Source organism: Zingiber officinale, chromosome 2B, assembly GCF_018446385.1.
Source record: "Zingiber officinale cultivar Zhangliang chromosome 2B, Zo_v1.1, whole genome shotgun sequence".
In the NCBI taxonomy this organism is placed as follows: Eukaryota; Viridiplantae; Streptophyta; class Magnoliopsida; order Zingiberales; family Zingiberaceae; genus Zingiber; species Zingiber officinale.
Genome location: NC_055989.1, coordinates 108,435,607 through 108,463,559, shown reverse-complemented (window position 1 = coordinate 108,463,559; position 27,953 = coordinate 108,435,607). Strand labels below are relative to the sequence as shown.

General features: G+C 35.8%; 1 protein-coding gene across 3 annotated transcripts; it reads right to left on the bottom strand.

Moving 5' to 3' along the window:
* Window positions 1–450: 450 nt before the first annotated feature.
* Window positions 451–18,530, bottom strand: LOC122046733 (myosin-6-like). Of its 3 annotated transcripts, none has more exons than XM_042607572.1 (39): window positions 18,131–18,530; window positions 17,661–17,789; window positions 17,249–17,392; window positions 16,885–17,030; window positions 16,655–16,811; window positions 16,436–16,494; window positions 16,182–16,341; window positions 14,718–14,867; window positions 14,457–14,593; window positions 14,228–14,374; window positions 13,979–14,080; window positions 13,620–13,677; window positions 13,431–13,532; window positions 12,178–12,215; window positions 11,972–12,098; window positions 11,721–11,891; window positions 11,514–11,645; window positions 11,325–11,434; window positions 11,176–11,239; window positions 9,097–9,274; window positions 8,746–8,951; window positions 8,355–8,474; window positions 7,897–7,995; window positions 7,060–7,272; window positions 6,697–6,836; window positions 6,430–6,553; window positions 6,306–6,344; window positions 6,113–6,196; window positions 5,858–6,028; window positions 5,329–5,475; window positions 5,059–5,247; window positions 4,333–4,461; window positions 4,189–4,259; window positions 4,021–4,120; window positions 3,892–3,948; window positions 1,449–1,505; window positions 1,236–1,316; window positions 996–1,078; window positions 451–900 (listed from the first exon to the last, which is right to left on the bottom strand). In XM_042607572.1, exons 1-39 carry the CDS (start codon window positions 18,131–18,133, stop codon window positions 786–788), a joined length of 4,539 nt encoding a protein of 1,512 aa, XP_042463506.1. In that variant the 5' UTR covers window positions 18,134–18,530; the 3' UTR covers window positions 451–785. The 3 variants fall into 3 exon arrangements, with proteins under 3 accessions (XP_042463506.1, XP_042463507.1, XP_042463508.1); XM_042607573.1 differs by having other exon boundaries at window positions 11,176–11,236; XM_042607574.1 differs by lacking the exons at window positions 17,661–17,789; window positions 18,131–18,530 and having other exon boundaries at window positions 16,885–17,068; window positions 17,249–17,385.
* Between the last annotated feature and the right edge of the window lie 9,423 nt (window positions 18,531–27,953).

Below are 27,953 nucleotides of genomic sequence, written 5' to 3'. Positions count from 1 at the left end.
AGAGCAAGACAGAAACCCAATAATTCGTCTGTGTTCACAAACTTCGATGAGCCTTCTTTCATGAAACAAAAGGATGCTTGTTTGGATGCTTCGTTTGTTGAACAACCTTACTTAACCTAATCGAGGTATTTACTTCGGGAAGGAAGGAAGGAAGGAAGGAAGCGATGGTCCAGAGGACTACGGCACTGGAGCATTAAGTAGCACCTAACATGCATCTGGCTTTTACTGTCACGTAACACTGTTGGAAAGTCGTGCAACAATTAAAAACTTGAATAAACATTTTGTATTGTTCGTGACGAGTAGGGATATAATTTAACTTTTTATGACATTACTGTCGAAAAGAATGATCTCACGCCCAATATAGTATAAACATATCTCATTGACAGACCACAAAAATGAATTATTGTCACAAAAATATAATCAATTGGCTTAGTTATCAAAACAAAAGAATCAATCTAAATACTTTCCTCTATAGATTGTTACTTTGCATCTATATCATCATATATGACATCAGGAGTACTGAGTGACCTGTTCCTGTTCCTTCTCTGAACTGAACAAATAATCTAGGACCAAAGAATGCTGCCTTTATAAAACACCAAAGACAAGGACCTAATGGGAGATTGACGACTCACTCGAACAATTCTAGACATCTATGAACTCAAATTTTTTTTACTATTTGACATGGAGGGGGAAAACATATATTGACAAAGAATGAATTTATATCATTTTTGCAACTGACGAACATGGTCGACATGTTCAGGAGAATTTCGCGCAAACCCAAAGTCTCATTCCTGTAAAAATTGGAAGGCTGGGTTCTGAATGAGTCCCTCTGCTGATCTGACGTCTGAGAAATCCTTTGCTTGTAGAGTACTAGACATATCATCAACTGAGAAAGGAATGCTGCACCGGGACAAAAATTGTTGATGGATTGTGCATTCTATTGACTAATTGGCGATCAAAGAGTGATTTATCCGAAATGAAAATTTTCCTTTTACCTGGAGTTATCATTTAACAGGAAGGAACTGCTTTCGGCGATGTTAGAATCCTCTGCCATCAGTACTTGCATTCTTGAAAGAACCTTGAAAATAGCATCAATAACAGAACACATGAGTGCCACTTGTCAACAGTTACCAATGCTTCAATTTTTTAAATTCACAATTTTAGTGAGAATTGAGATGGCCTGATGTTAAACAATAGGAGATTACTCGTGACCTGTAAAGAAAATTTGAACTCACCTCTGGAGAAACAGTCTTTGTGTTGTAGTTGTCATCCCAGTATTGTGTGCATATTTTATAAAGTTGCTGCACGCTGAGAACCTGTATGAGATTGCAAGTCACCGTTAGGACACCACAACAAAATACCACCATTCACACCAACGCCTGTGCCATTCACAAGAACATTACCACTACAAATGCTCTAGAGTACAAGAATAGATCCTTTGTGCTTACCGGGCATAGGTCATGGACTATCTCGTCGTATGAAATTCTATACTTCTGGAATATAACCTGAACATAGCATAAAACATACAAGCATAAGTGACGTTATACTGTGATAATTATAAAGCTTTTGGGAGGGATTATCAAACTGGAATAGATACTACTAATAGATCAACAGATGCTTAATGCTTCACTTGCAACAGGAAAGATCTATAAGCTTACAGTTGCATTGTGATAGTCAAATCCACAAGTAACTTATTGACAGTGAAGACAAATGGAGTAAATGCAGCATAATAACCCAATAATAGGTATGTCTCTTTCTTTGGTGGAATCAGCAACTATAGGAAAATGTGAAAAGCTAAATCAGGCATACGCAAGTGGTGATTAATAAAAACCCAGAAGCTGAAACCATATTGATTTAAGTATCTTCCTAGTTAAGCTCATAGCAATTAAAAGCTAATTCCCCTGATATCTCTTCAGAGATAGTGTTCCAAAATGCAGCGCTAATTATTGTTTATTACATACAGCCTAACTTTTGAGGCATTTCAATTCTTGCCCAAATTCTTTTCAGTTGAACATGTTAAAATTAGTCTTTAAATAAGAGTAACAAACTTCATATTTATTTGTTTCAAAGAATAGGTTTAAATAACGTAGTCTTAGATTATCTAGCCTGTATATGTAAATAGTTTAGTTTCCTCATCTTAGGATGGTTATTTGGTTGCCTATAGATACATGAACTGTAATTCCATTTTATTATAATAAATACATAATAAATTTTCCACTTAATTGAATGAGTATAGGTTTGCCCTCACATGGGGTATTTAGTCAATAAAAAAGTTCAAATTATAATATTTTTTTTACAACAATTAAAAAAAAAGGCAGCCCGGTGCACGAAACTCCCGCCATGCGGGGTCCCGGGGAAGGATCCATTGTACGTAGCCTTACCCTGCTTTTTGCAAGAGGCTATTTCCAGGATTCGAACCCGTGACCTTTTGATCACATAGCAACAACTTTACCGTTGCGCTAAGGCTCCCCTTCAAAATTTTTTTTACAACAATATAAGACAAAATTATCTCTTTCAACTTGATATTGTAACTATATTATCTCTTTCTTGCTTGTTGTGAACTCACAATTAAACTTGAAGTGATTCTACCAGCCCACTCACGGACCTTACATAAACCAGCCCATATCCTTCCTTTGATTGGGGCATCTCTTGGCTGCACCTATCCAGGTTTACCCTAGCCATTGGATTGCATGAACAATCCACATTACAACAGTTGAAAGCATTAGTTCACCAAAACCTATCAAGTCAATGGTTACACAACTAAGTCAAATTCGACCCACCCGATGGTTTACATGACCAGTTAGGGGATCAGTCACACCACACGGCGGATGAGATTGAGGATCACTTCCTACAAAGGAATAGTTTAAATACACACTTCAACACGACTCACAATGATGCATACATGCAAAGTTCAATGTGAGAAAACAAAGCGCCATGTTACAACTCATGTGTGTTCATATAAGCCTCGTCAGTCACATATGCCACGACTGCCAGGTGTGCTATGTCATGCACCACGTCTGCATGTGATTACTCACCTACACTTTGCACTGCGGTGCACTGCAATGCTCATGTGCATTACACACTACCAGAGTCATCATCTGTATTGGACATGACACAGCAGGGACGGATCCAGGAAAAGGAGGTGGGCTGGGCTTTGGGTGTGGAAGGGATAGGCTAAGTAAAAAGTTTTTACAAAAGGAATCAATGTGTAATACATCTAATAGTGAAAACTTTTTTACAATAGGTAATAAAAAAAAAATCTTTGGGCTGGGCTAGATCCTAGGACATCCCTTAAGAAGATCTGTCCCTGACGCAAGCCATTATGTGCTTCACACATAAACTAGAACTCACAAAGCAATAAAAGACAATACTTGAACTAGCAGGAAATGTATTATGTATATAGGGTAAGAACCATTTTTCTATAGATTGACAAGATCATTAGCTAGGACAAAAAGATTAACATATAGTCTAATTCATATTAAAAGAAACATTAGAACTATATGATCGAACATAGAGGAAGTAAAGCGAGGTATCCAGTTAAAAATTGTTCTATATCCAATAGTTCTTTGCTTCTTGGGAGCACAACATGAGTTGCCAAAATTTACCATAAAAGTAAAGGTGTTTTTTCAAATCAATTAGTATAATTTTTATTTTGTAATCACAAAATTTAATCTCCAATATAAGAAGTGAAAAAACTCTTAGAAAACAAATTCTCAGGTACTTGTAACTCACACGATGATATAAGAGGTCATAGGCATTTTGACAAAAATACGCTCAAATTTGAAATCAAGATTTTCTGATGAACATTTAATATTTAGTACCAAAACATTATCTCTCTGATAAAATACATTGAAAAGTAATGGTCGTCTGTATTAAAAAAAAATTACATACCAAGAAACCAACAGCTTGTCTGATGTGTTTAAGTTCATCCCAGGATGATCCAACATACTGTAGTGATGGCAAACCTTAAGATTTAAAGCAACATAATTCAATTGGGAAATTGTATGTTCTTTTTAATACCTCTGGTTTTGCTTTCACACACCACAACTCCAGCTCGGCCAAACCATCTTTTACATACTCCCCATTGCTGAAGGAGCAACACTCACGACGAAGCAGCAAACTGGTGCAAGAAAGTAGTTATATCACAAGTTCATAGTAGATTAGATATAACTAATTACAAATAACTACCTGTTAAATAATTGTACATTTATGTATGAAAAAATCTGCATGTTCATTTTTTCAATCAGAATAGAAGGCACCTGCAAAGAACTAGGTCAATTATTTGTTCTAATAGGAATGAACACTAGAGTACTGCTACATCAGACAACTTACACAGTTTTCTTGCAGCATCTTAAGAAGGTCAGCTAAACTCTCAACAATGGCCTTCCAGTAGTTACTTTGTCCTTCTTTTCCAAATGAACGCCCAGAGCCTCGCAACATTGTTTCCCTTGTTCTTAGGGACTAGTAAAACCAACCAACAATTAGCAACGACTAGATGCAGAAAGGAATAAAAATAGTAAACTATCACTAGTATTGCAGTATATTAGCAACAAGTAGGGTATTCCATCACCAATGAGGAAAACCAAGAGGAATTATTATGTTATAATCTGAAAATACAAACATCAAAATAAAACCTGCGAGCACATCAAAATTTAAATGCTAATGAAATCATATCATTAGCTGACTTCTTTTTGCTAAGGAAACCCAAGAGGAATTATCATGTTATAATCTGAAAAATACAAACATCAAAATAAAACCTGCGACCACATCAAAATTTAAATGCTAATGAAATCATATCATTAGCTGACTTCTTTTTGCTATTATGTAAGTGTATCTCAAGCAATTTCATGATTTGTTGATCAATAATGAGATGTTTCAATGTTAACAACCAAAAAATTTACAATGCAACTCCAAACGGGCACATAAAGTTAGTTTTGGTAGGACAGTAGGAAGAGTAAAATCTTAGAAGCTACCATAGGCCCATAGCCACTTCAGTTATGGTAAGGAGGCTATTTTCAACAGTACAGGACATCACATAATCAGCAAAAACGTGAGTACCTGTATACATAGTGAAAGCATAGAAGACAAATTCTTTTTCACATTATCCCGTATCATTCCATAAATCTTCTCCACGTAAGCTGTTAGCTGCTGCTTGAAAAGCAAGGCAGGATATTTTGCTTCAACATGGCGCACAACATCCAGGCCGTCCACGACAAGGTTATTGAAAGATGCCGAAGAACGAAATGACTGGGATTGAATAATGTAGGCATTCGGTTAATATCAAATAAGGTAGCCAAACAACTAAGACCACAAATGGTTATTACGTACTTGGGTCATTCTCCCAAACAAAGATGTTGGAGCAGGTGGTCTTTGACGTTGATTAGCTCCCGAGGCCTTTAGACTTTTTTGCAGCAAAAACAACAAATTAGAAGCATTTGAAAGCCAATAAGCAAGATGATCATTACTCTCTTCATTCTGCAAGAAAAAGTTCAATAAATTAGCATAAAGGATAACATAAATCAACACAGGAACAATAATCCACAGTTAAGTGTGAGAAGAACAATGAGTTATAAATGTCAACAGTCAGTGAACAGTGATGCATATTACAGATTGCTGATTTGATAGATATTTCAATTTTCTGATGTTATTCTTTTTTTTATTTATAATCAATTCTAACAAGACTACCAACCAGGTATGGTGCTTGTTAAAAAAAGAAATGACTTGATAGAATGCATCTGTTTCGCAAGTAGATGAACATTACTTTGTATATTATAACAATCCAAATGGAGCAGATTTCCGGAACTTGTATCATATTTAAAATGCATACAAAAAATGGCTACGTAAACTGGCAAATTACTTCAATTGCAGAGCCAATTGTCTGGATGAGACGATCAAAAATACTAGTCCTCTCAGCTTCAAAGGATTTCCAGTGAAGAAGGCATTTGTATATGGTTAATGCAGCAACTGGTTTTCCCTGGCTAAATCCAATATTTCTTCTGACACAACTGACTAGGGCATCAAAACTCTCCTGAAAAGAGCGAGGTCATTGAAGAAAGTGATAAATGCAATGATCACAGATAACTCTTTTTTTATGAATCGCATAAAAACTTACAAGTTGTTTCTCAGCATACAATTTGCTCAACTTAGCTTCAGCATTCTCATGGTTCTTAAATGTTGGTGGGGCACTCTGAGGTTCCTATAGATAAAACAGACTTAAATGGAGGTAAACATAAATGCTTAAATTCTTCTCTGAATACAGATGGTGTCACTGTCATTAAAGAAACATATAACAAAGAAAATTAAACCTTTGGCTCTTCAATATGATGATCACCATTCTCCAAATTCTATCATCAAAGACAACAAAAGTATAAGAATGATAAAAAAATAAGTATGTGAAAAACAGTGCCTTGTTATGTAGAATGTACATACATGTTTGGAAGGAGTAGTTGGATTTGATAAATGCTCTGACATGTGTTTAACAGGGGAATGCAATAAGGTCTGCTGTCGCAGAATCTGATTCTCAGATTCCATGTTAGACAGTTGCTCTTTAAGCCTGTGAACATATTGAAATCATTTTAATTGAATTGAGAAACAAAACAGGGACATGAGGCATAACAAATCAAAAAAATAATAATGTGGTTCATCAAACAGATGAATGATACAAGAGGGAACATGGAAAAGGAAAATCATAGGAACCTCAATACTGAATTATTCAACTGAATTATCTTAGCCTCAGAATCCATGGCCTTCTTCAACCTTTCTTCACTAATTTTACTTGTTTCTTCAAACTTCTTCTCAGTTTCATCAATTTTCATTTCCAGTGAGCTCACCAAAGCCTACAAAATTGTGAAAAGTGCCAGGTGTAAATGTCCTGATGATGAAAAAAGAGAAAGAAGGAAAAGAAGCAAATTGTAAAAGAAAGATTGCCAACAAACAACATAATGACATTTTCAGACAGTTGCGAATAACAATGTACTTCACTAAAGATCAAGATACTGGTTCAAATTGTTCGATTCGTGATAGTGGAGTAGTAAAAAATAGTATTTATTTCAAACCCACCTTGAGCTTCTCATTTTCACCTCTAAGCTTATCCATTAGCGTTGTATCAACAACAGGAACCTCTTTAATAATAGGAACTATCTCAGCAGCCTTTTTGGCAGCCTCACGCTCCTTAGCTAGCAAAGACTTAGCCTCCTTGCTTTGTTGTTGCACTTCTAACAAAGCAGCTTGCAATTTGGCATTCTCTTGTGTTTTATTTTCCTCAAGGTCAGCCTATAAAAGGATAGCCATAGTAACACAAGGAAAGAAAAGTGCATGTTTCGACAATATCCATGGTAAGAATATGATTCAGGACCAGATAACAGAATATGTTAGACAGTAGAAGAAATTTTGTATGGTTTTGCTTCTCTCCTTTCTCTTCTTTACTGAGTGGAATTGAAAGTTGGAATATAGGAATTGCATCTCCTACAGATTGAAATGTAAATATTGACTATTTTTAACTTGGCTCTGCCATGTTTAATCAAAAAAATGAAGTGTATCCAATGAAGTATATAATATAAATACTCAGTAAAAAAATTACTGAGAATGTGAATTTAACTTACATATTTTAGATTTCAAGGATTGAGTAAGAACATAATTCAGAATTTGTAGAGGACTATCTTGGTATGTATTTTGGATAGAGAAAGTGGACTTTACGTTAGGTGTGATTTTTAAAATATTAATTCTAGTTGCACTGGCCTAGTAGGATAAGGCTTGGTTCTTGTTGTTGTTGTTGTAATTCTAGTTGCATGCTATACTAACTGAATCCAACCATCACCATTGATTTACCTACAAAATGTGTGTGTTTGTCTTTCTTTTCCTTTATCCAAAGTAAACCAAAACAATAATGAGTTTTACCCTCATGCGTTTTTCCAACTGCAGACGCCATGTAAGTTCCTCAACTTGTTTTTCCAACTTATTCTTTGCAGCTTGAAGAGCACCAGTTTCTCTAGCCGCCTGGAAGGGAGAACGCAGATATTAAAGCAACATTCAGTATGCAAGTGCACACGCTGTGACAAAGAATATTTTATATTGCCATGCATGATATACTTCAACTTTGTTACTGCAATAACATATGAATATGTGGGTCTGCCAAATCAAAATAATATCATTTCAGAAATGCTAAATGCCATCAACAAATACTACAAACACTGAAACTAAATAATCTAGGTTCCACATATCCCCTACACTTGCAATATTCAATCATGCACATCAAACATTCACATTTAATGCACTAAGCAAGGTGTTAAACCCATGTATGAACTCATGTCCATATTCTGCAAAGGAAATTGACAAAGCAAATCAAGAAAAATTACCAGTTTAAGCATTCGCAGATCTTTTCTTGCAACCCTTCCTCTCCAAGCACATTGAGTAGTGATTGCAGCTTTCTTTGTCATTGAATAATTCAAAGAAGCAAAGTATTGACGACAATGACTCTGGAAATAACAGTATCCACAAGTAGATGGTCTTGATTATATTTATGTCAAGATTAAAAAAAAAGTGCTATGAGAACAAGGTAACAATATTAACAACCATCTACCAGTCTAGGGATTTGATATCACTAGGAAAGTTGCAGGTTTAGATGTCAGAGAACATAATGATAATTTGATCAAGTAGTTATCTCTAGTCAATGTAGGCAAACTAGATTTGTGATGTGTACATGTCTGTACATGTTTGAAAACATCGTCTGAAAAACCCATAACTTGCCTGAATAATAATTGCAGCTTTTGTCTGCCTCCTAAAATGAAATTCCTCACGAGCAGACATCCCCCGTAAACCAGCCTGGATGGTAATAGCCGAAGACAATAACTCTCCATACACATTCCTTCCAAGATGCATGCGGAAAAATGCCTGAATTCGAATTGCAGCAGCTTGTCTACGCATGCTCTCATAAATTTGCTTTGCCAATTGTCCTTCAAAGGCATAAGCAAAGAAAGTGTCTTATTTCAGTTTGAGAGGGAAAATTCATTTATCAGATATCCTTGTTTTTAGTAGGATAAACTTTTATGTATTGGGAATCTTCTTGAATAACAGATGAAGACAATTTTTAGTAGATACCTCTGCATGTGGTTTGAATCTGTATGGCTGATTTCTTAAGAACAATGAAAGCCCTGCGGACAAGGTATGACCGAACTTTTCTTTGGATTGTGCTAGCAGATCTTCCCAGAACTTCCTTCCTATGGGCATCAAGTTCAGCCATTTGACCAGCTCGAAGAAACACCTTTGTCTTTCCAATCTAAATATTTTATACTCAAGAAGTAAGACAAACGCTACGCAATGCAACAAGCATAGCTTCTTTCTTAATCATATAAATGAGTATTTTAGTTGCTAACTTTGATGACCATCTGTTTTTAGTCTAACATTAAATCTAAAAATAAGGAGGTTGAATGTATATCAATATGCATGGAAGGTCATCAAATCAGTTTATTTTTATAAACTATCAAATAACAAATTTCCCAATCTCTCTTATTAAGTTTTCCTGAATTATATACACTATAAAAGAATCTTCAGATTTTATACTACTGAAATAACTTCTCACAATCAGTAGAATGAGAACGGTGCCATGTGCTGGTGCCAATACCACTTATGCACCATGGCATGGCCGGCACAAACCTGTCTCAATCTTGGCTATGAAATGCCAACAGAAAAGCAGAATAATCTCAAAGAATGCACCAATATCAATATGCTACCAATTCAACCAAGGCTAATTTCAATAATCAGTTCATAGCAGGTTTCATTTGTCAAGAGTATTACATAAGATGATCTAAACATATAATCCTTCAACTTCAAGTTCCAAACAGGTCTCGTAATGATACCATATCAGTCCAGCCTGATTCTAAAATATCATTATTGGAGAAATAGCTAAAACATTCATTTTGGCACTCACCTACTTAAATATCCTAACAATAAGCTTATTTTCTCAAATCTCTACTGGTAGAATGATGCCCAGTTTATAGTATTTCGAACATCAAATGCTTTTTACAACATACCTTTTATCTCTTACTAGCAATGAGAGCACGCCAGCTTCCCATAAACAGAGGGTTAGCATTTAAGATATACAAGAGCAGACAGGATTTGCTAAATAGCAAAGCAATCTCAAATGCATAAGAAAACTATTGTAACATATTACGAAGCCATGTCTCACTGTTGAAAACATGAAGTTCTTATTTCCCTAGGCTAACTTGAGACTTAGACCTCAAGGTGTATAAAAGGATGATACAAGAATATCAAGGGAAAATCGTACGATCATTTATGAGTTTAGATATACACAGGCTATTAGCACTAGAATGCCTATTGTTGATGCCAGAATACTCCACACTCATTAGTCTTCACGTGGCAGGTGTGGAGTTTCTTCTAAAATGGCTAGTCATTTTGGAATAGGATGAACTCCACCCTACTTCAACTTAGCATCAAATCAAGAGGTCAAGGTTAAAGATTATCAAAAAAAAAAAAGAGGCCAAGGTTCAAAATAATAATAATAATAATACTAATACTAATACTAATAATAATAATAATAATAATAATAATAATAATAATAATATTATTATTATTATAGGCAGGATTTGAACCTTGGCCTCTTTTTTTTTTTTTTGATAATCTTTAACCTTGACCTCTTGATCTGATGCTAAGTTGAAGTAGGGTGGAGTATTATTATTATTATTATTATTATTATTATTATTATTATTATTATTATTATTATTATTGGGGTAAGCCATCCGTCAACTAACTTTAACATGGTGTTAGAGCCAAGCCTATACCTCTAAGTGATTGTGTGAGGGTAGGGTGAGTAAAAACTAGGATTCTCCATGCTCATTAAGCCCACATGGACATTAATGATGGCTCATTTATATATATATATATTTTGGGATCTGATGGATTCCGCCCAAATTCAATACCTATAGAAGACACTCATTAATCCTGAAGTTTACTTTCAAGGTATGCTACATTCTTTCAAAATTATTAAAATTTTGTGAACCAATTAGAAAATGAACCATAAAATCTAAGGAAGATACTTGATAAAATTTGATTTATATAGAAATATGTGAATGGTATTCTCATATATCTAAAAGGTGTTATTTTAAAAAAAATAAATAAATAAGAGTAAAGGTTGCAGTTAATTCCCATATTAAAAGTTACCTGGTAACCTTTGAGATCTGCCCTCTCTAGCAATCTCTTTGCCGCAGTGATATCATCATAACTTCTAGGAAAAAAGATAAATGTATGAGACTAAACAAACATCAAGCATTTGATGTATCAATATGACATTGAGCTCAAGTACACAATACCTTCCATCTAAAACTTCTGGTGCGAGAATGCCAAAACGGTCAACAAATGTGGAAAATGCACGCCTTGTTGGATATCCGGCACAGCTTATTCTAATGGCCTCCATCACTCCCTAAACAGAGAAACGGTGCAACAATAAACACTAATATGAGAAAATCTCTAATGAACTGCACATGCATAGGAGATCTTACCCCGCAGCGGAGTTGTTGAAGAACATTATGATTCTCAAATATTGATGGTTTCAAAAGATTGTTGGGTTTAACACAGCGAATATAGTGTGGCTCAGTGGCATTAAGAGTTTCCAGAAGAGATTGCAGTTGTTGCTGCACAGTTATTGCCAATAAACATAAAGAATGGAAATTGTAAGGCTGCACAAAATATGAAGAATGCCATCATACCTTGAATCTTAAGCCAATTGATGAGAACTTTGAAGATTTTGAAGTGTCCTCAGACAGAGGTGGAAATAAATTTGAAACAAAAAAACATCTAGAAGCACTCAAGAGAGCCTGATGCTCAGCAACAACATAGTCCTTGTTCTTGTCTAAAAACAACTCTGTCTTATATGTCACCTATACAATGAAAGTTCTATCTAAGTTGCAATTTTAGTTATACGTGGAAATATAGAAAACAACATGACAAAGGAACTCACTTCACCAGCATAATGACAAATGGTAAAGTCAGAACGGGATAATTTTGGCTTGCTAAAGCGCTTATGATCTTTAAAAGCCTGGTAGAGTTTCTGAGCAAAAGTTACATGTGTTGATCTGGGCAGCATGCTGCACAAAGAAGGAATAATAATAAAGCACCCATTCAATAAATTCCTAGAACACCAGTGTAATGTGCCAGAAAACATACCAAGCCTCATCCAGGAGAGCAATTATTCCACCAGGTTTCTGGCAGTCAATAAACAAAAATAATAATAAGAAGAACTTATAAATGAAACCATATAGATGATGTTCATTAACAAAGCATTCGAGTCAGATTGATTTGGTAATTTTCCTGACATGCTAGATGCATTGGTTGGGTACATGTCCCTCCCATGTTTCAAACTTCACAACTTGCTCAAAATTTTACATTCTTATTTGCATTTCTGAAAATTCCAGGAAATGAAATTTTAAACAAAAAAAAACTCAAGAAAGACTATCTCATACAGTGTTCTTTGTGAGTTGCCATATTTGGAATACCCTCAATTCCAATGAAATATAGTATAAACTAGCATCTTCAGTCCCACATTGTTAAGTCTTCAAAGGAGAAAAGGTTCTTGTATGTAGTAGTGAACTTTCTTAGGCAGGTCAAAATCATTACTGTGAGGATTGATGTAGGCATGTGGGTTCCATCAGTGATGCGAAAGGAAGGCAGGCATGACTGTTTAGTCTCACAGTGCTAGATTCCAAACAAGGAACAATCTCGATCCTGCTTCAAGTACCAATTAGGTCATTACAGTGAATATTCACTTAGGCACACAAGTTCTATTTATGTTTAGTCAAACATCGTTGAGTCCTTAAGGGGGATAGTTCCTTATATATGTGGGAACAAGTTCTATTTTTGTTTAGATAAATATTGTTGAGTCCTGAAAGGGGGTTAGTTCCTTATATGTGTGGGAATGAGCCTCCCAAATGGATTAGTCATTTTGTGATGGATGGGCCTCACATAACAGTACATAAAATCAATTTAAATGGTTAGAACAGCCTACTCAGCTGGTAGGATTTGACCGTCATTTGGTGAGTCAAAACTCAAAACAAATCCTTGGAGGTATGGTATAGTGTCCAAGAGGCATATTTAACAAACTTTAAGGAGGTACTTCTTTATTTGTGGTTTATAGCCTCGAACTCTAGATCTGACACCATTATGACCCCTTGTCTGAGTAACATCTGGGAGCTTTATTCAATCTTAACATGATTATGGAACTTGCAAGAAACTCGGGATCCACCCACCGACAAGACATAAACAAATAACAGACTTCACTTGCACAGATCAAAAGTCATCTAAAAGAAAAAAAAAGATACTGCAAAATTGCGTAATATAATCTAGGCAAGTGGATGAAGAAAAACAACAATCATAAAGGATTTGGTAGATAGCACTTATATGGAAAAGCAATCAAGACATACCTTTTCAATAAGATCTAGGATGTCCTTGTTATCAACAAACTCTATATAACTCCAACTGATCTCTTCCTTCGTATATTCTTCTTGTTCCATCTTAAAAACATGCTGTGACAAAAAGAAATATGATAGGCTACAAACAATGGGTTTGAATTTTTGTCGTACTCAAATACATGTATAAGGTGTTAACCTAACCTGATTGAAGTGTTGCTGTAATTTTTCATTCGTCAGGTTGATACAGAACTGCTCAAAACTGTGAAATGTGAATATATATTAGCCTGCCCAGGAGTTTGTCCATGTTGACTAATAGAAAAGTACTGACAGATAGATTATTACTATAAAAAAATAGTTCATTTTTCAATTAAGAATCATCAAAGGAGTGTGGTTATTAATCAAAGAGTAGCCTGATGCACGAGAATATGCCAATGCTGTAGCTAGTAAGGTTCAAGGCTCTAGCTAATAAATCTTTCAGCTATGCAAATATTTGAAGAGCCAGGAGTTTCACGTGGTCTATAAGATATAGTAAAACATAAAAAATATCATCAACTGGGTACCTGTTAGTCTTAAAACTTTCAAAGCCATATATATCCAGCACTCCGATTAAGCACTTAGATTTAGGATCTTGACCAATTGAGTTGTTGATCTTATTTACAAGCCTGCATAAAACAGATTCATATCAAACCAATTACTGCAAGTTTCATATAACCATTTGTCAAAAAAGTATTAAAAAAAACTCAAATCAAACAAAAGAGAAAAATATGAAAAGGCCATCATAAATTCATAATATCACATAAGCATTTTACCAATCAAACAATCTTGAATATACAACTTTTGCAAGGGCATCTCTACTTAAAGTTGCAGCCTCCGGATCCAAGGTTTTTATTATGTTCTCATCACGAGTAATAATAACACGCTTACATAAAGAATCTTCAAGAGCCTTTTCATCACACCTGAAGATTCAAATCTATTCTGTCAGAAATGCACATACAATACGGAGTCGGTATTCAAAAGTAAAATGCTCAGTGATTTTACATGAATAGCTCAGCAGCAGTTTGCAAATGGAACCATGATTTTGCATCTTTGGGTTGAGAAGAATCTGTTTCCTGTCCATCTGTGAATTCAATATTTCCCAAATGGAGAATAGCAGCTACGACTCGGAAAATGGCATCCTGAATAAACCAAAATACAAGAATATATGATAAAACAACTTTAAAAGTGAAACACTATCAGGTACAGGGCTCTCTCTCTCTCTCTCTCTCTCTCTCTCTCTCTCATGTGAGTAGGAAAATAAACCTGTTCATCAAAACTGATGCCAATGATGTCCATAGCCTTTTTAGTTTCCTCATACTCCTTGGAATCATCTACCCCATCAAGCTGATAGCAGTTGGATTGGTTGAGATAATGAAAGGTCCTGGGATTTTCCAGCTTGTATCTCTTACGATCCTGAACAATGGAATTTTTAAAAATTTAGAACTGGAAGAGCAAACTTCTAGTGTTACCCTAATACTTTTAGATAAGATAATGGGTAAAATAATGATGAGACAGACCATCTGGAAAATGGTATCGTAACCAATGTTCACCTGAACTGCACATATGATTTAACCCATTAAAACTAAATTGTAATCCACTATCATCTGAAACACAAGCTGTGTTTACCAATTATCTTTACCTCACCCTCAATCACATGTGAACGAGCATGAAGTGTTGGCCACATCATGTTGCATCAATAGTGTTAAGAACATATAAATTGGTCAATCTCCTAATAGCTCAAGCTTTTGGAATAAGTTCTTAACCAATCAATTTTAACATTGTATCTGAGTAGGAGGTCAAAGATTCAAATTCAAAGTGTGTCCAAAAAAATACCTAAATTAATTCGTGCATTAGCTTTGAGCCAATCAAGTCAAGTAGGTCACCCACGCATGAAGGAATTATTAACAGTATAAAAATTGGTTGATTTCCTAATAGCTCAAGCTTTTAAGGATAAGTGGTTAGTCAATTAATTTTTACAAATAATATGTAGTTGTGCTGGCGCAGATGTGGTATCACGCTACCACTCAATCAAATATTTGTGAAAATGCAAGGTGTATATCCAAGGATCAACACTTCCACTCATTGACTAAGGTCTACATAGTCATTTATATGGATTTTTTTTGCTACAATGCAGTGGATATATGAATGTTAATAGTTAGATGATTAGTGCTTTATGGTTGGACACTTGTTATAACTAGATTGGAGGTTAGGCAAAGAGGCATGTGGTAATCTGATCTGATCATTCTGTATGCCATTCAACATTACGTGTCTTTTATGATGCATCATTAAGATGTATGTGATCATATTTCTTGCATAAGTACTCGGTATTATTTCTTCTCTGTTGATTCCTTTCTATTGCCTCCAGTTTTCAGGACTGAATCTCAACTTAGTTTATCATCGAGGTTGATGGATCTACTTACTAAAGGTATGTTTTCTAGTTTTGCTCTGGCACTAAGATTTTCAATTTAGGTCAAGCATGTTCAAGCAAATTTTATTTATCAGTGGATCGGCCCTAGACTCAATCCACATGCTACATACAAAAATATGGTATTGCATCGTGACGCAATGAAGAACAATTTCTACCTATTCTTATGCAGTGAAGCTCTAGACATGCTTTTTTACTAGGGATTCCAAAAATGGAAAACAATAAATCCTTAGTCTACTGGGGTTTGAAAATGGTACAAAATGTAAAGTGTAAACAGCCAAACAACATGAAAGACTCCATACTTCTGGTGGGGCTGCACAGAGCATGTAAAAGCAGTGATAATTTCTTTCGGGATCAGATATCTGACAAACGCGAGATCTTTCAAGAAGGTAAGTTCTGATGGCAGCTCCGGAAATCCTTCCCCTCTCATCAAATTGAATCTCGACAAACTTGCCAAAACGGCTGAAGATATAAAACAATAGCCAAAGAATTAGAGAATGCATAAGATAATATTTTAGTTGGAAAAAGGACAGTATAGACATCAAAACTAGTGCACCTTGAGTTGTTGTTTCTTACTGTCTTTGCATTTCCAAAGGCTTCAAGAACAGGATTAGACTGCATAAAAAATAAAAAAATAAATAAATAAATAAACGAGATTAGAGGAAGACAAATCAGGATTATTTGGAAAAAAAAATTGTGTACAGATCCAAGAGTGACAGTAAACAGAACAAGGCACTGGTTAAAACTTCAACTTAAAGATAGGAAGATGTTTCACCTGCAGCACTTGTTGCTCAACAGTTCGCCCTCCTGATGCAGCTCTACCACCCATGAAGGCGAGATAACGCATGATCATCTTTGTGCTTTCTGTTTTACCTGCTCCACTTTCCCCACTTACTAAAATTGATTGACTTATTCCCTCATTTCTCATCAATCTGTAATGCACATTGCACATTGAAGATAGTGACATTTGTGAATACAGGACTAAGCATAAAGAAAAGAAATTACTGATAGGCAGTATCCGCAACAGCAAAAGGATGGGGACTTAATTCGCCAAAAGCTGCCCCTTTATATTGTTCCATCATATATCGATCATATAGATGAGGCAAACGTCGGAAGGGGTTGACAGCAATCAAAATATTTCCGGTGTAAGTCTGTTCACATAACTTCATCAATCAGCTGTTTGTGCAATCTGAGATCCACAAAGAAAATAATCCTACAATATGGAACAACTTTGAAAAGAATGTGAAAGAGATTTTGCTATAGCAAAAGAATTAGATATTCATAAATTATGGATAAGGAAACCAGCAGTTTATGCCATATAGGATATTGCTAAGGAACTAGGATCTCATTTTCATTAACATCTACTTACATAAATTTCATTAATGTCATATCTAGCTCTCAAGTTTTGTAGCACGCCTGGTTCGTGCAAATAAGCAAGTTTGGTCATGTCATCCACTCCACTAGGTGAAGCTTCAGGATCCTTAGGGTGGACATCAGAGATCTTAGCAGTCACCTGCATTACAACAAGTGGTCATATTAAAGAAAGACACATAAATTAATACTATGGGTTCACTATCCCATGGTAGATACTAGGAAGATCTCTAAATCACTAAACACACAAAAGATGTCATCCAACCATCTAAGCTTCAGAAGCATCTTCCATATGAGACTATCAGAGACAAATCAAACACCAGAATAGCTTACAAAGACTTGCACTTGCTAACTGCCATGGCATACATGCCAAAAACAAAATGCAGTTTAACAGTGAATGAAGTGCTCACCGTTCTCCCAGTGCTACAGCTGATCTTAATCTCACTGCCCTTGACCTCCAAGACTTCTCCATCTATCCAAGCGACATCAGGATCCTCAACCCAGACTTGTGAACCTACTGCTACACTGAATTTTCTTGCCTGTAAGGGAAATTTATCAACATTGGGACTAAAACAAATGGCCTTAGTTCAATGCATGCGCAGAAATGACCCAACAAAGCTAGAACAACATGAACTGATCGGTAGAATTAAAAATATTTTTTATGTTACTTTAAAAAAAAATCAGAATATTTGCGTAGCCACTATTTTTGGCTAATTATAGATTAAGAGCAACTTAAAGTTTCGGCTAAAAAAATCATTTCGTTAAAATCTGTTGGATCAAATCTAGTTTGATAGACACTTCTTCTGGTACGAAAAACATTCCTCACAGGAAAACCAAAAGAAATCGAACTAGCGCTAACCATCATGATTAGATTCCTCACCATTGTCGCTGCGACGGCACCAAAGCCGAGAGGTACTCCCTGATGCTTCCTCCTACAAGCTTCGAGGTACACTAGCAAGTATCAAATGCAGGAAGTTTACAATTTCAGGATGAAAACAAAGTTCCCTCAAGCTCCACTGCCTGACTCTGCCCGTGCTCCCCTCGACGACACACTTAGAAGCGAGACAGATCTTGCTCGTCCCTGTCCGATGTCTCCAGATCGCTTCGAAGGGAAGAGCGAAGAGGAGACGACGACCAGAACGGAATCCCTGATCCGACGCCCAAAGCCCTTCGCGTCCTCTTCCTCGTTCACTTAATTTCTCCCTCTTTGAGTCTACCTGAACACGCGATCCTTAAACGCGTTCTCAATTCAAAATTCTAAATTGGCAATTGAAGCAATTTTTCTACCGTAGGAGAACATATACTAAATCCCTCTTTAAGCTTTTCAAATGTCTAAAGCACCCTGATTTTAATTTTAAAATTTATCATTTTTTGCCTCATTAGTTTCTCAAATTGCAATTTCTCATCCTCCCCCCATTATATATATATATATATATATCCCCCTCTTTCAACAAATTAACAGAAGCAAGCCGAAATTTTGCACTGGCTATGATTAGCCATAAAATCACAATCTAGATGCATAATGAAAAACTAAAAATGAAAATATAAATTAACTTTAATAATTATTTATATTACACAATTATCTCCCTGTATTTCAAATATTAAAAGACATAAATTTAAAAAAAATTATCTTTTTTATTTATTATCAAAATAATACTTAGATGATGTTTAATTGATGAGTTTAGAAATAAGAGAATGAAATAATAGTAAAAGATAGTATTTGTGTAACTAGGTAGATTTCATTTTTATTTTCATTTTTATTCCACTTTACTATCAAATCTATATTCATAGTCATTTCAGTCATTTAACCAAATGTTACTTCAATTTTATCTCAGTCTATTTTTATTTTTAAAAATATTTTTAATGTTATTGTAATAGTTATGATTTATAACTACTACACCATGATACTTCGATTCTAATTAACACTAGTAATATTATATTATAGTCAATTCATTTATGATCAATATTATATTTTAATAATTATAAAATTAGAATTATTGTATAATTATAGTAGCTATGACATCATAATGGCTGAAATATATAGTTATAATACTATATAATCATAATTATTATAATTTAATATATAGTTGTAACCATAGGGTATCTCGAATGTAAGATTTATGAAAGATTTGTAAAATAAAAAAAAACCTCGATAAAAAAGTTTGAACCATGATAGAAATAAGGTTTGAGATTTATAGTTAAAAAGTATTGAAAACTCAAACATATTTTTTCTCTTGAAGATGGAACTTATAATTAATGATAAAGTAGTATTACATTATGATTTATAATGTAAAACCTATAAAAAATTATAGAGAGATTTTTTTATTATAAAGAAATTGATAAATTTTTTATTTTTGATATAATATTAATGTGATAAAAAAAATCTCATTTAAAAATTTAACTATTAGAGAGGCCTAAAAGATCCTATGTTACACAATCGTGGCCAGATAGGTGGTAGGATCCAACTTACCCATAATTGCTACACTAATATTGAAAATAAAGGATACTTTTTTAAAAATAAAAAATATACCAAGGTGAAATATGAGATTGTATTGATAATAAATAAAAAAAAAACAAGGCCCATAAATTATTTTGTAAAAAAAAATTATGCATAATTGCCCATATAAATATTATTACGAGAATAGGGGCGTCATGATTAAAATAGTACCATTTTCTGCCAATAAAGAAAGTAATAAAATTTAAAAAACAAAACAAAATTCAGCAATTATGAGTTTAATGCCTTAAAAGAGAAATACATGAAGTTTAGACCTTATTTGGTTAGAGACAGTTTTTTTAAAAAAAAAATTTGCATAAAAGATAAAAAAACATTAAAGAGGTAATTAAATTTTATTAAATTATAATATTTAATGTTATTTAATGTGTTAAAAAAAATTGAAGGGGGATGAAAGGGTGATTTTGTGGGGCAGAGTTTGGCATGTGATGCCAACAAGTCAACACGTGGGCCATGCTGTTTAATGATCTCCATGATTGGCGCATACCTACCCGTCCAGGCAATGAGAGTATCCATAATTGACGTTTAAACGACTCCTTTTTAGTCATTTAATTACCTATACTTTTTATATAAAAAATCCCAACATCGATTCACAGCATTTTCCCTTAAATTTTCCTTTTTTCTTTCTTTGCAATTGCCATATTTTTTTTGGAACATTATAAATATATTATAGCTTATATTTTCAAAACAAGTATGTAAATTTTTATTTTTGTTTGCTCAGTTCTTTCCCATTTCAATGCCACACAAAATTGGGTCGGTGCAATTGTTGCGATTTGGTCGATCCAAATCAATTTAATAGGTAGAAAAGTAATATTTTGATATAATAATATTTTGAATAAATAAGAATACTGTTATTTTAAGTCGTAATATTTTTTTATTAAAATTACTAAGAGAATAAGATTAATTTTGAGATAAAAAATTAATGATGAGTTGATTTTATATCTTTTTTAAAATTAAGGTTTCCTTGAAAATAATAAGAAAAAATGTCATTTTGATTTTTTGCTAGATTCAATAATTAAATTATAAATAGGGTCATAAATAAATCGAACGTTCGTAAATAAACTTAGCATTCAGCTTGATAAAAATTTATTATATATATATATATATATAATAATGTATGTTTGTGAATAATGTTCCTAAATAAAGTTCGCAAATAATATTCGTAAACTATATTTTCATCAACAAAATTCTTATCAACATGTTAAATAAATAAATAAATAAATTTATATCAAATTCAATAACAAATCAAATAAGTTTAAAATGTAAAATTTTCAAACAATCAAATAAGTTTAAATTAAGAACTTGATAACATTTTAACGAATTAAGCTCAAGCAAACTCAAGCTCATAAAAAAATCAAGTCAATCTTAAATAATCATTTTAATGACTTGATTCATTGTAAATTTTACTTGAATCGACTCGATTCTATTACCCTATCAAGTAAGCTTAAACATGTATATAAAACTTAATTCGACTTGGTTTACTACCTCAATTATAAATTCACAAGGTACATAAATTAATGTTAATATAAATAATTAATTTATAATTATTGTAACTAAATCGGAGATTGAACTTAGAAGATGTTTTTAGTGTACAAGCTAGTTGATGTGGGGAGTATATAAGTCTCCATGTATCTAAGAAAGTCTATGGCTAAGGCTGGGATGAAGGTCAAAGTCAAGATTGATCAATGACCATCGAACTAATTACGCCCTAAGACGGATCAGATCAAATCCACCGACGGGCGATCCTCTCGACTCCGGTGACTAACGATCGTCTCGGCTCCACATACCAACGATCCTCTAGGCTTCGCTGACCAACTATCATCTTGGCTCCACCAACCGACAATTCTCTCGGCTCCACTGACCGACAATCGTCTAGAATCCATTGACCGACTATCATCTCAATTCTACCGACTAACAATCCTCTTTGCTCCACCAACTGATGATCCTCTCAACTCCGCTGACTGACGATCGTCTTGACTCCATCGACTGACAATCCTCTCAGCTCCACCGACCGATGATATATCCTCTTATATTTGCCGACTGATGATCGTCTCAGCTCCATCAACTAGTGATCCTCTCGGCTCCATCGACTGATGATTGTCCTGACTACATCGATTGACGATCATCTCGGGTCCACCAATCAGTGATCCTCTCTGCTCCACCGACTGACAATCATCTCGCCCCACCAACTAGAGATCGTCTCGGCTCTGCCGACTAATGATAGCCTCGGCTTTACCAATAGAATACTCTCGCCAATTCAGTGCCCCTCTTGGCCCTATTGATATGATGCTCCTTTACTTAACAGGTCATGCCCTCTAGCCCATCCATCTCAATATGGGTTGGCTTAACACATTGGCTAACGTAGCATTTGGGATAATACGTGGACTGACATAACATATAGGATAGCACGTGAATTATCAAGGCACATTGAGCGGCATGGTCGACATGGTGTGCAAGACCTTCTATAGTACCAAATGTGGGTAATATGATAAAATTCGCAGATACAACGACATGACACTTTCTTTATAGGGATATGACGTCCAATTAATAAGGAAAAAAATATTTTTCCTTCTCCAACAATGTTATAAAAGGAGCCTACTATTGAGAGCAAAGGTATGCTAAAACGCATACACACACTTATGAACTCTTGAATTTTTTCTTTATCAACTATTCACCTTCTCCACCTCCCTTGTCAAAGACTGACTTGAGCATTGGAGTAGATGAGTTGGGGCATCGTCGACCTCCATTCTAACTCTTTTTTCTCTTTCTCTCTCATGTGTAGCAGGCACTCCTCATGATCCGACTTCCTATTTCTTTCTTTTCCTTGAAGATTTGGTGACTCTGTCAATGTAAAAGATAGCTCACCGGTGACTCATCCATCGACGATCTTAGATAGAAACAAATTGGCATCGTCTTTGGAAACATTAAGATCTTAAACTGAGATGTTGAAATGGATAACACTGGAAGACCTACCATCATCACCATGGCACAGGGATACTTCAACCAGCTTATCTTAGTTAAGGTGCAAGAAGCATTGCAGAAGCAGCAAATGTCAAATCCTTCACATTCTAAGATACCCTTAGCACCAACTAAAGTACCAGATCACTTGTGTCGATTTGAAAATGTGGCTTTCTTGCAATAATATACTGATAGTGTTAAGTGTTAGGACAAAAAGAATTCATATATCTCCGTGATTGTATGATTTTTTCCACTTTGAGCCTCAACCCTCATAGATTTATTTTTTAGCTCTATCCAAAATGTCTCATACCAATGAAGATATCTTTCATTTTTTAAACTCATAATCTTTTCCATATATTTTTAATGTAGAACTTTAATTATATTTCTAACAATCCTCCCCTCAAACGAAAGACCATCATTACTTTTATGGTACTCTTGACCTATTCTGAGCATCTCCTCAAGCAGTTGGTCACTCTTGATCTACTCTGGGCCTTCCCACACTCATCCTATCACTCTTGACATACTTCAGATTTTCCCCTAAATTTTCGGTCACTCTTAACCTGCTTTAAGCCTCCCCTCAACTTCGTTTAAGGACACCCCACATGGTACCACTTGTTAGGACTAAAAGAATTAATATATCTCCACAATGGTATGATATTATCCACTTTGGGCCTAAGTCCTTATGGATTTATTTTTAAGCTCTATACAAAAGGTCTCATACCAACTGATATATTTTTTATCTTTTGAACTCATGATCTTTTCTATGTATTTTCAATGTGAAAATTTGATTATATTCCCAACATTAAGTGCTAGGTCTTCTTGATAATGCTCTCCGGCTCAGCTAAGTAGTTGGTTTAGCAAACTCACAACCTCTTCCATCCAATATTTTGAAGATTTCAAGATAGCCTTTTTACACCATTTTGCCAGCAACAAAAGATATCATAAAACTCTGTTCAATTTATTTTCCTTTAAACAAAAGCTCTAAAAGACCTAAAGAAGTATATTTAGGGATTCAATTAGGTCACTCTAGACATTGCTATAACCACTTCAAAAATATTGGTAAATGACTTCTCTCAGGGGTTAGTGGAAGAGGACTTCTTTCGGTCCTTGGTAAAAAAAACTTTGATAGAATTTGACAGCTTGTTTGGATGAGTAGCCAAGAATGTTAATATGGAGAAAGCTCAATTCGCTAGAAGAAAAGAGGTGAGCACCTCGACTCCAGACATCATTCAGTCAGAGAGCAAAGCTTCCCCATCACCCTTACGAAATAAAGAGTAGTGCTTGAGCCATTAGCAGGCGTTGGCTTAAGGGGAGAGAGTGTTAGTACCCTAAGATAGTTTTGATATGATCAACCAAGTTAGGTTAGTCCTGTTGGTTTTTAACCCCTGTGTCTAAGTGTACAGGAACTTAGGAGCACAGGAAGTCGAGCAAAAGATGTAGTTAACGAGAAGAACGACACGAAAGAGAGCCGATGAACTTAGTGCGTTTGAGGGATGAGATGTTGCGGAAGAGTATGCAGGTGGACGAGAAGGAGGCGCGTGACATTTCTGAAGGACGAGAAGCCGGAGCGGAAGATTATTTGAGAAGGCTGGAAGTTGGGATTCAGGTGAGTCCTATTCCGGATGACCGAGATCACCCAAGCGAGAGGAGCCGGAGCGGAAGATCCGGACCAATGCGAGTGGAGCCGGAGTGGAAGACCAAGACCAAAAAATTAACAAAACCTGATTTTTCAGTCCGGGGCACAAGCTAGTCCGGGGCTCTCAGAACCCTTCCAGGTGTATGGAGCAGAAAATTATCTGGAACACAATATGGCGTGTTCCGTTGCGACAGGGATAAAAGTTTATGAATAATATTATAAAAGAAGTTAAAACAATATTATAGTGTTACAATTGAGTTAACAAAATTCAAATTTTAAATTTTAAACGTCCTAACTCCCCCTAAACTTGTCTTTCCTCCCCCTTTGATCACATCAAAAAATAGAGGGAAAAAAGTTAGAATATTTTGAAATTAATTTTGAGGGGTACTTAAAAAATAGTAAACAGAATGTTTAACAATTTTTAAAGTCATACTTTATATTTTGACAAAATAAAAGAGTTAACAAAAATACTTTATCAATTGTAAAAATTCGACTGAAAAAAATTCCAACTTGTTAAAAGATTATAATAGTAAATCATTTTAACAGTTAATTAATTAAATATTTATTTCAATAATAGGCTTCTAGGCTGTGGCGAAACACTAATCCTTCTTGGATATTGGAGCAACAACCACTTTCTTAGACAAAACCTTTAAAGAAATTAATATTTAATTTCCTTTCTGACATTTTAACCCTTTTAAAATTGAGAAAATTTTAGTCTAAGTATGATTTTGAAACCCAATATAAGTTCCTACCTACTGGATTAATCAGAAATTTTGGAGGTACATAATTTTTAGAAATATTTCTAATTTTGTCACGCCCCGGAGGAGTCCCTGACCGAAAAAATTTCGACAACATCTCCCCTGTACGGTGGACAATCTGAAACTTTTTACATAGCCCTCTGGGCCACATATACCTCGGCAAACACGGTCGGAACAATAACAATAATATAAACAATCACCCACGCAGTTAATAATTTAACAAACTGTAACAGTGATAATATGACTCAAAAACAACCCTACTCAACTACACCCATAAAGCACAAAACCGATGTCCTACTCCACTACACTCATAAAGCTCAAATCCGACGATAAGATCAACTTACCTCTTCTGCCGTCCAGGCAGGCATGTAGTAAAACAAATCCAAATAAAAACTCATCGACAATGTCCATATAAGATCCAAGTGTATCAAAATAAAACAAGTCTCAACATAGTCTAGTAAAAGACACTAAAAGACAAATAAACATCCTCGTGGACTGCAGGGGACTAGCGATTGGAACTCTCTCCGGACAGCATCAACCTGAAAATAACAACGGAGGAGGGTGTGAGTCCAACACTCAGCGGGTATTAACTGATATGCATAATAAAGAAAATAACAGGCAACACTAATCATGCGTACAGTCTCCTGATATAAGAAGGATAAATGCAATTGAAATAAAACAGGAGAAAAATGTACTAACCAGGACCAAGGTATAAGGATAACAGGGTCGTCAGACCGAGAGTGTCATAATCCTGTATGCATGTCAATTATATGCATGCATATAAATGCAGCAAGTAAATGTAGCAAACACAAGCAATAAATGCATCATGCATATGATGCAAATGACATGGTCACCCCTGACGCCAGTCAGCCATCTCACACACAATGGAGAGACCGAGTGGGTAGGGCTGTGACAACCGTGCACTCTGCCATCACTGCCCCTGATGAGTGACCGAGCGAACGGGATGCTGTCGGAGTATACACATACTCCTACCCCAAATCATAAATGGGGGAGCGCAATGCTCTCATCTCCCGGTACACCATGACGGGGAGAGATCCCTGACGTGATACCATGCTGCGTCACACTACCCATGAGCGGACCAACAGAGCACCGAACAGAGCAAAACTGACGTGCTACCACGCTGCGTCACGCTACCCATGAGTGGACCAACGGAGCACCGACAGTGATGAAACTGGCGATGCGCTCAACAATAATGGAGCAGACTATCGCACAGCATGCAATCATGCGAATGGTGCATGATACTAAGCATGGCAAAATACTGAGCAACATAGCAATAATCCATATACATGTAAAATGTGTACCATCGGGAAGTGAATCAAATCAAAGTACATAGACCAGATAAGGTATCAAAACCCTAGGTCCTGAACATGATAAATAACATGGTTGTGTCACTACCTCTATAAATAGACATAATCAGGTATACACTAGCATGATGTGCAAAATAAATAAACAAGCAAGCATGTAACAGGTCAGGTAGTGATCAACCGAAGCAAATGAGAAACATAATCATTGCTATATGTTAAAATCATTATTATGCATATCAAAAGACATAAAGTCAAGTACCTGCCTCCAATCGAAAAGTCCAAACTGGTAGTCGAGACACGCGTCTCGCGTCAAAGTCCTGTATCGAACATATAGATATATTTTATTTAGCTACAATTTTTATAAATAGCTAAATAAACCTCTAACCCTAAATTTGGGTAAAACGATAATCATACCAGTAGACAAATTCCAAACCTAATCCATATATATAACCAACTTAAACTTAACTAAGTTTATGTACTATTCATTTCTTATCTTTTTCATAGCTCCAATTAGGTGTATGCTGTAACAAAAAGAAATTACTTTCTCTACACCTTACCTTGTTACTGCTGGATCAAAATTTGTGGCCGAAATTGCTGCCGTTAAGGGCTGTTGGCTGCTGGAATTATTCACTATCCGGATCATATCAGAAGGAATTCAAGCATACAACCAAATGTTCCAAATACGACCAACTCATCTTGTTGGCTCGGCAGTACCGTACCAGGGCACAGAAGAGGGCAGCAAGGCAGTGTTAGGGCACGACTCAAAGGAACAGGGAGTCAACAGTGATGCTCTGCCGGAAGAGAGGAAAAGATAGGGAACAGAAACTTGACCGGCGTCGACGATTAGCAGATGAGAAGAGGGCTCGGCCCCCTGCTCCTGTCCGACACCAATCAGAGCAGAGAAGCGAGGGTCGAGTGGCGCCAACGCTCCGGGAGTAGGTCGGACCTGGTGACCGGCGGTCGAAGAAGAGGAGGAGATGGGTCGGCGGCGGTGCTAGGGCTCGGATGCCGAAAGAAGGAGAAGGTGGCTGGCGTTGCTGACCGCCTAGCTTCGGGCGGCGGCTCACAATGGCAGTAGCGTCGGGTGTGCGTGAGTAAGAGATCGACTTTTCCTTGGCTCTCATCGGCCGACGAGGATGGATTGACCGAGAGAAGGAGCCGGCGGTGTTCTCGTGGCGATCGGCTGGCGGCGCGCTGCAGATCTAGGGCACAACAACGCGAAGAAAGGGGGAAAGAAGAGGGAAATCAGGTTCGGCGAGGAGGTGAAAACCGCTATGTAGCGGTTAGGGCAGAAGATCGGGGAAGAAGGAGAAGGCGCGAGGGGGAGGGGGCGCGACATCAAAGAGAAACCGGAGGAGAGAAATTAAAGAAAAGAAATAAAAGAAAATAAAAGAAAAAGTAAACTTTTCCTCGCTTAAATGGGTAGCCTAAACAAGTTTTCCCTTGCCCCATTTTTATCCCCGTTAACTCGTCCATACGAGCTCCGAAAAATTCCCGAAAATTTGTCAAAATTT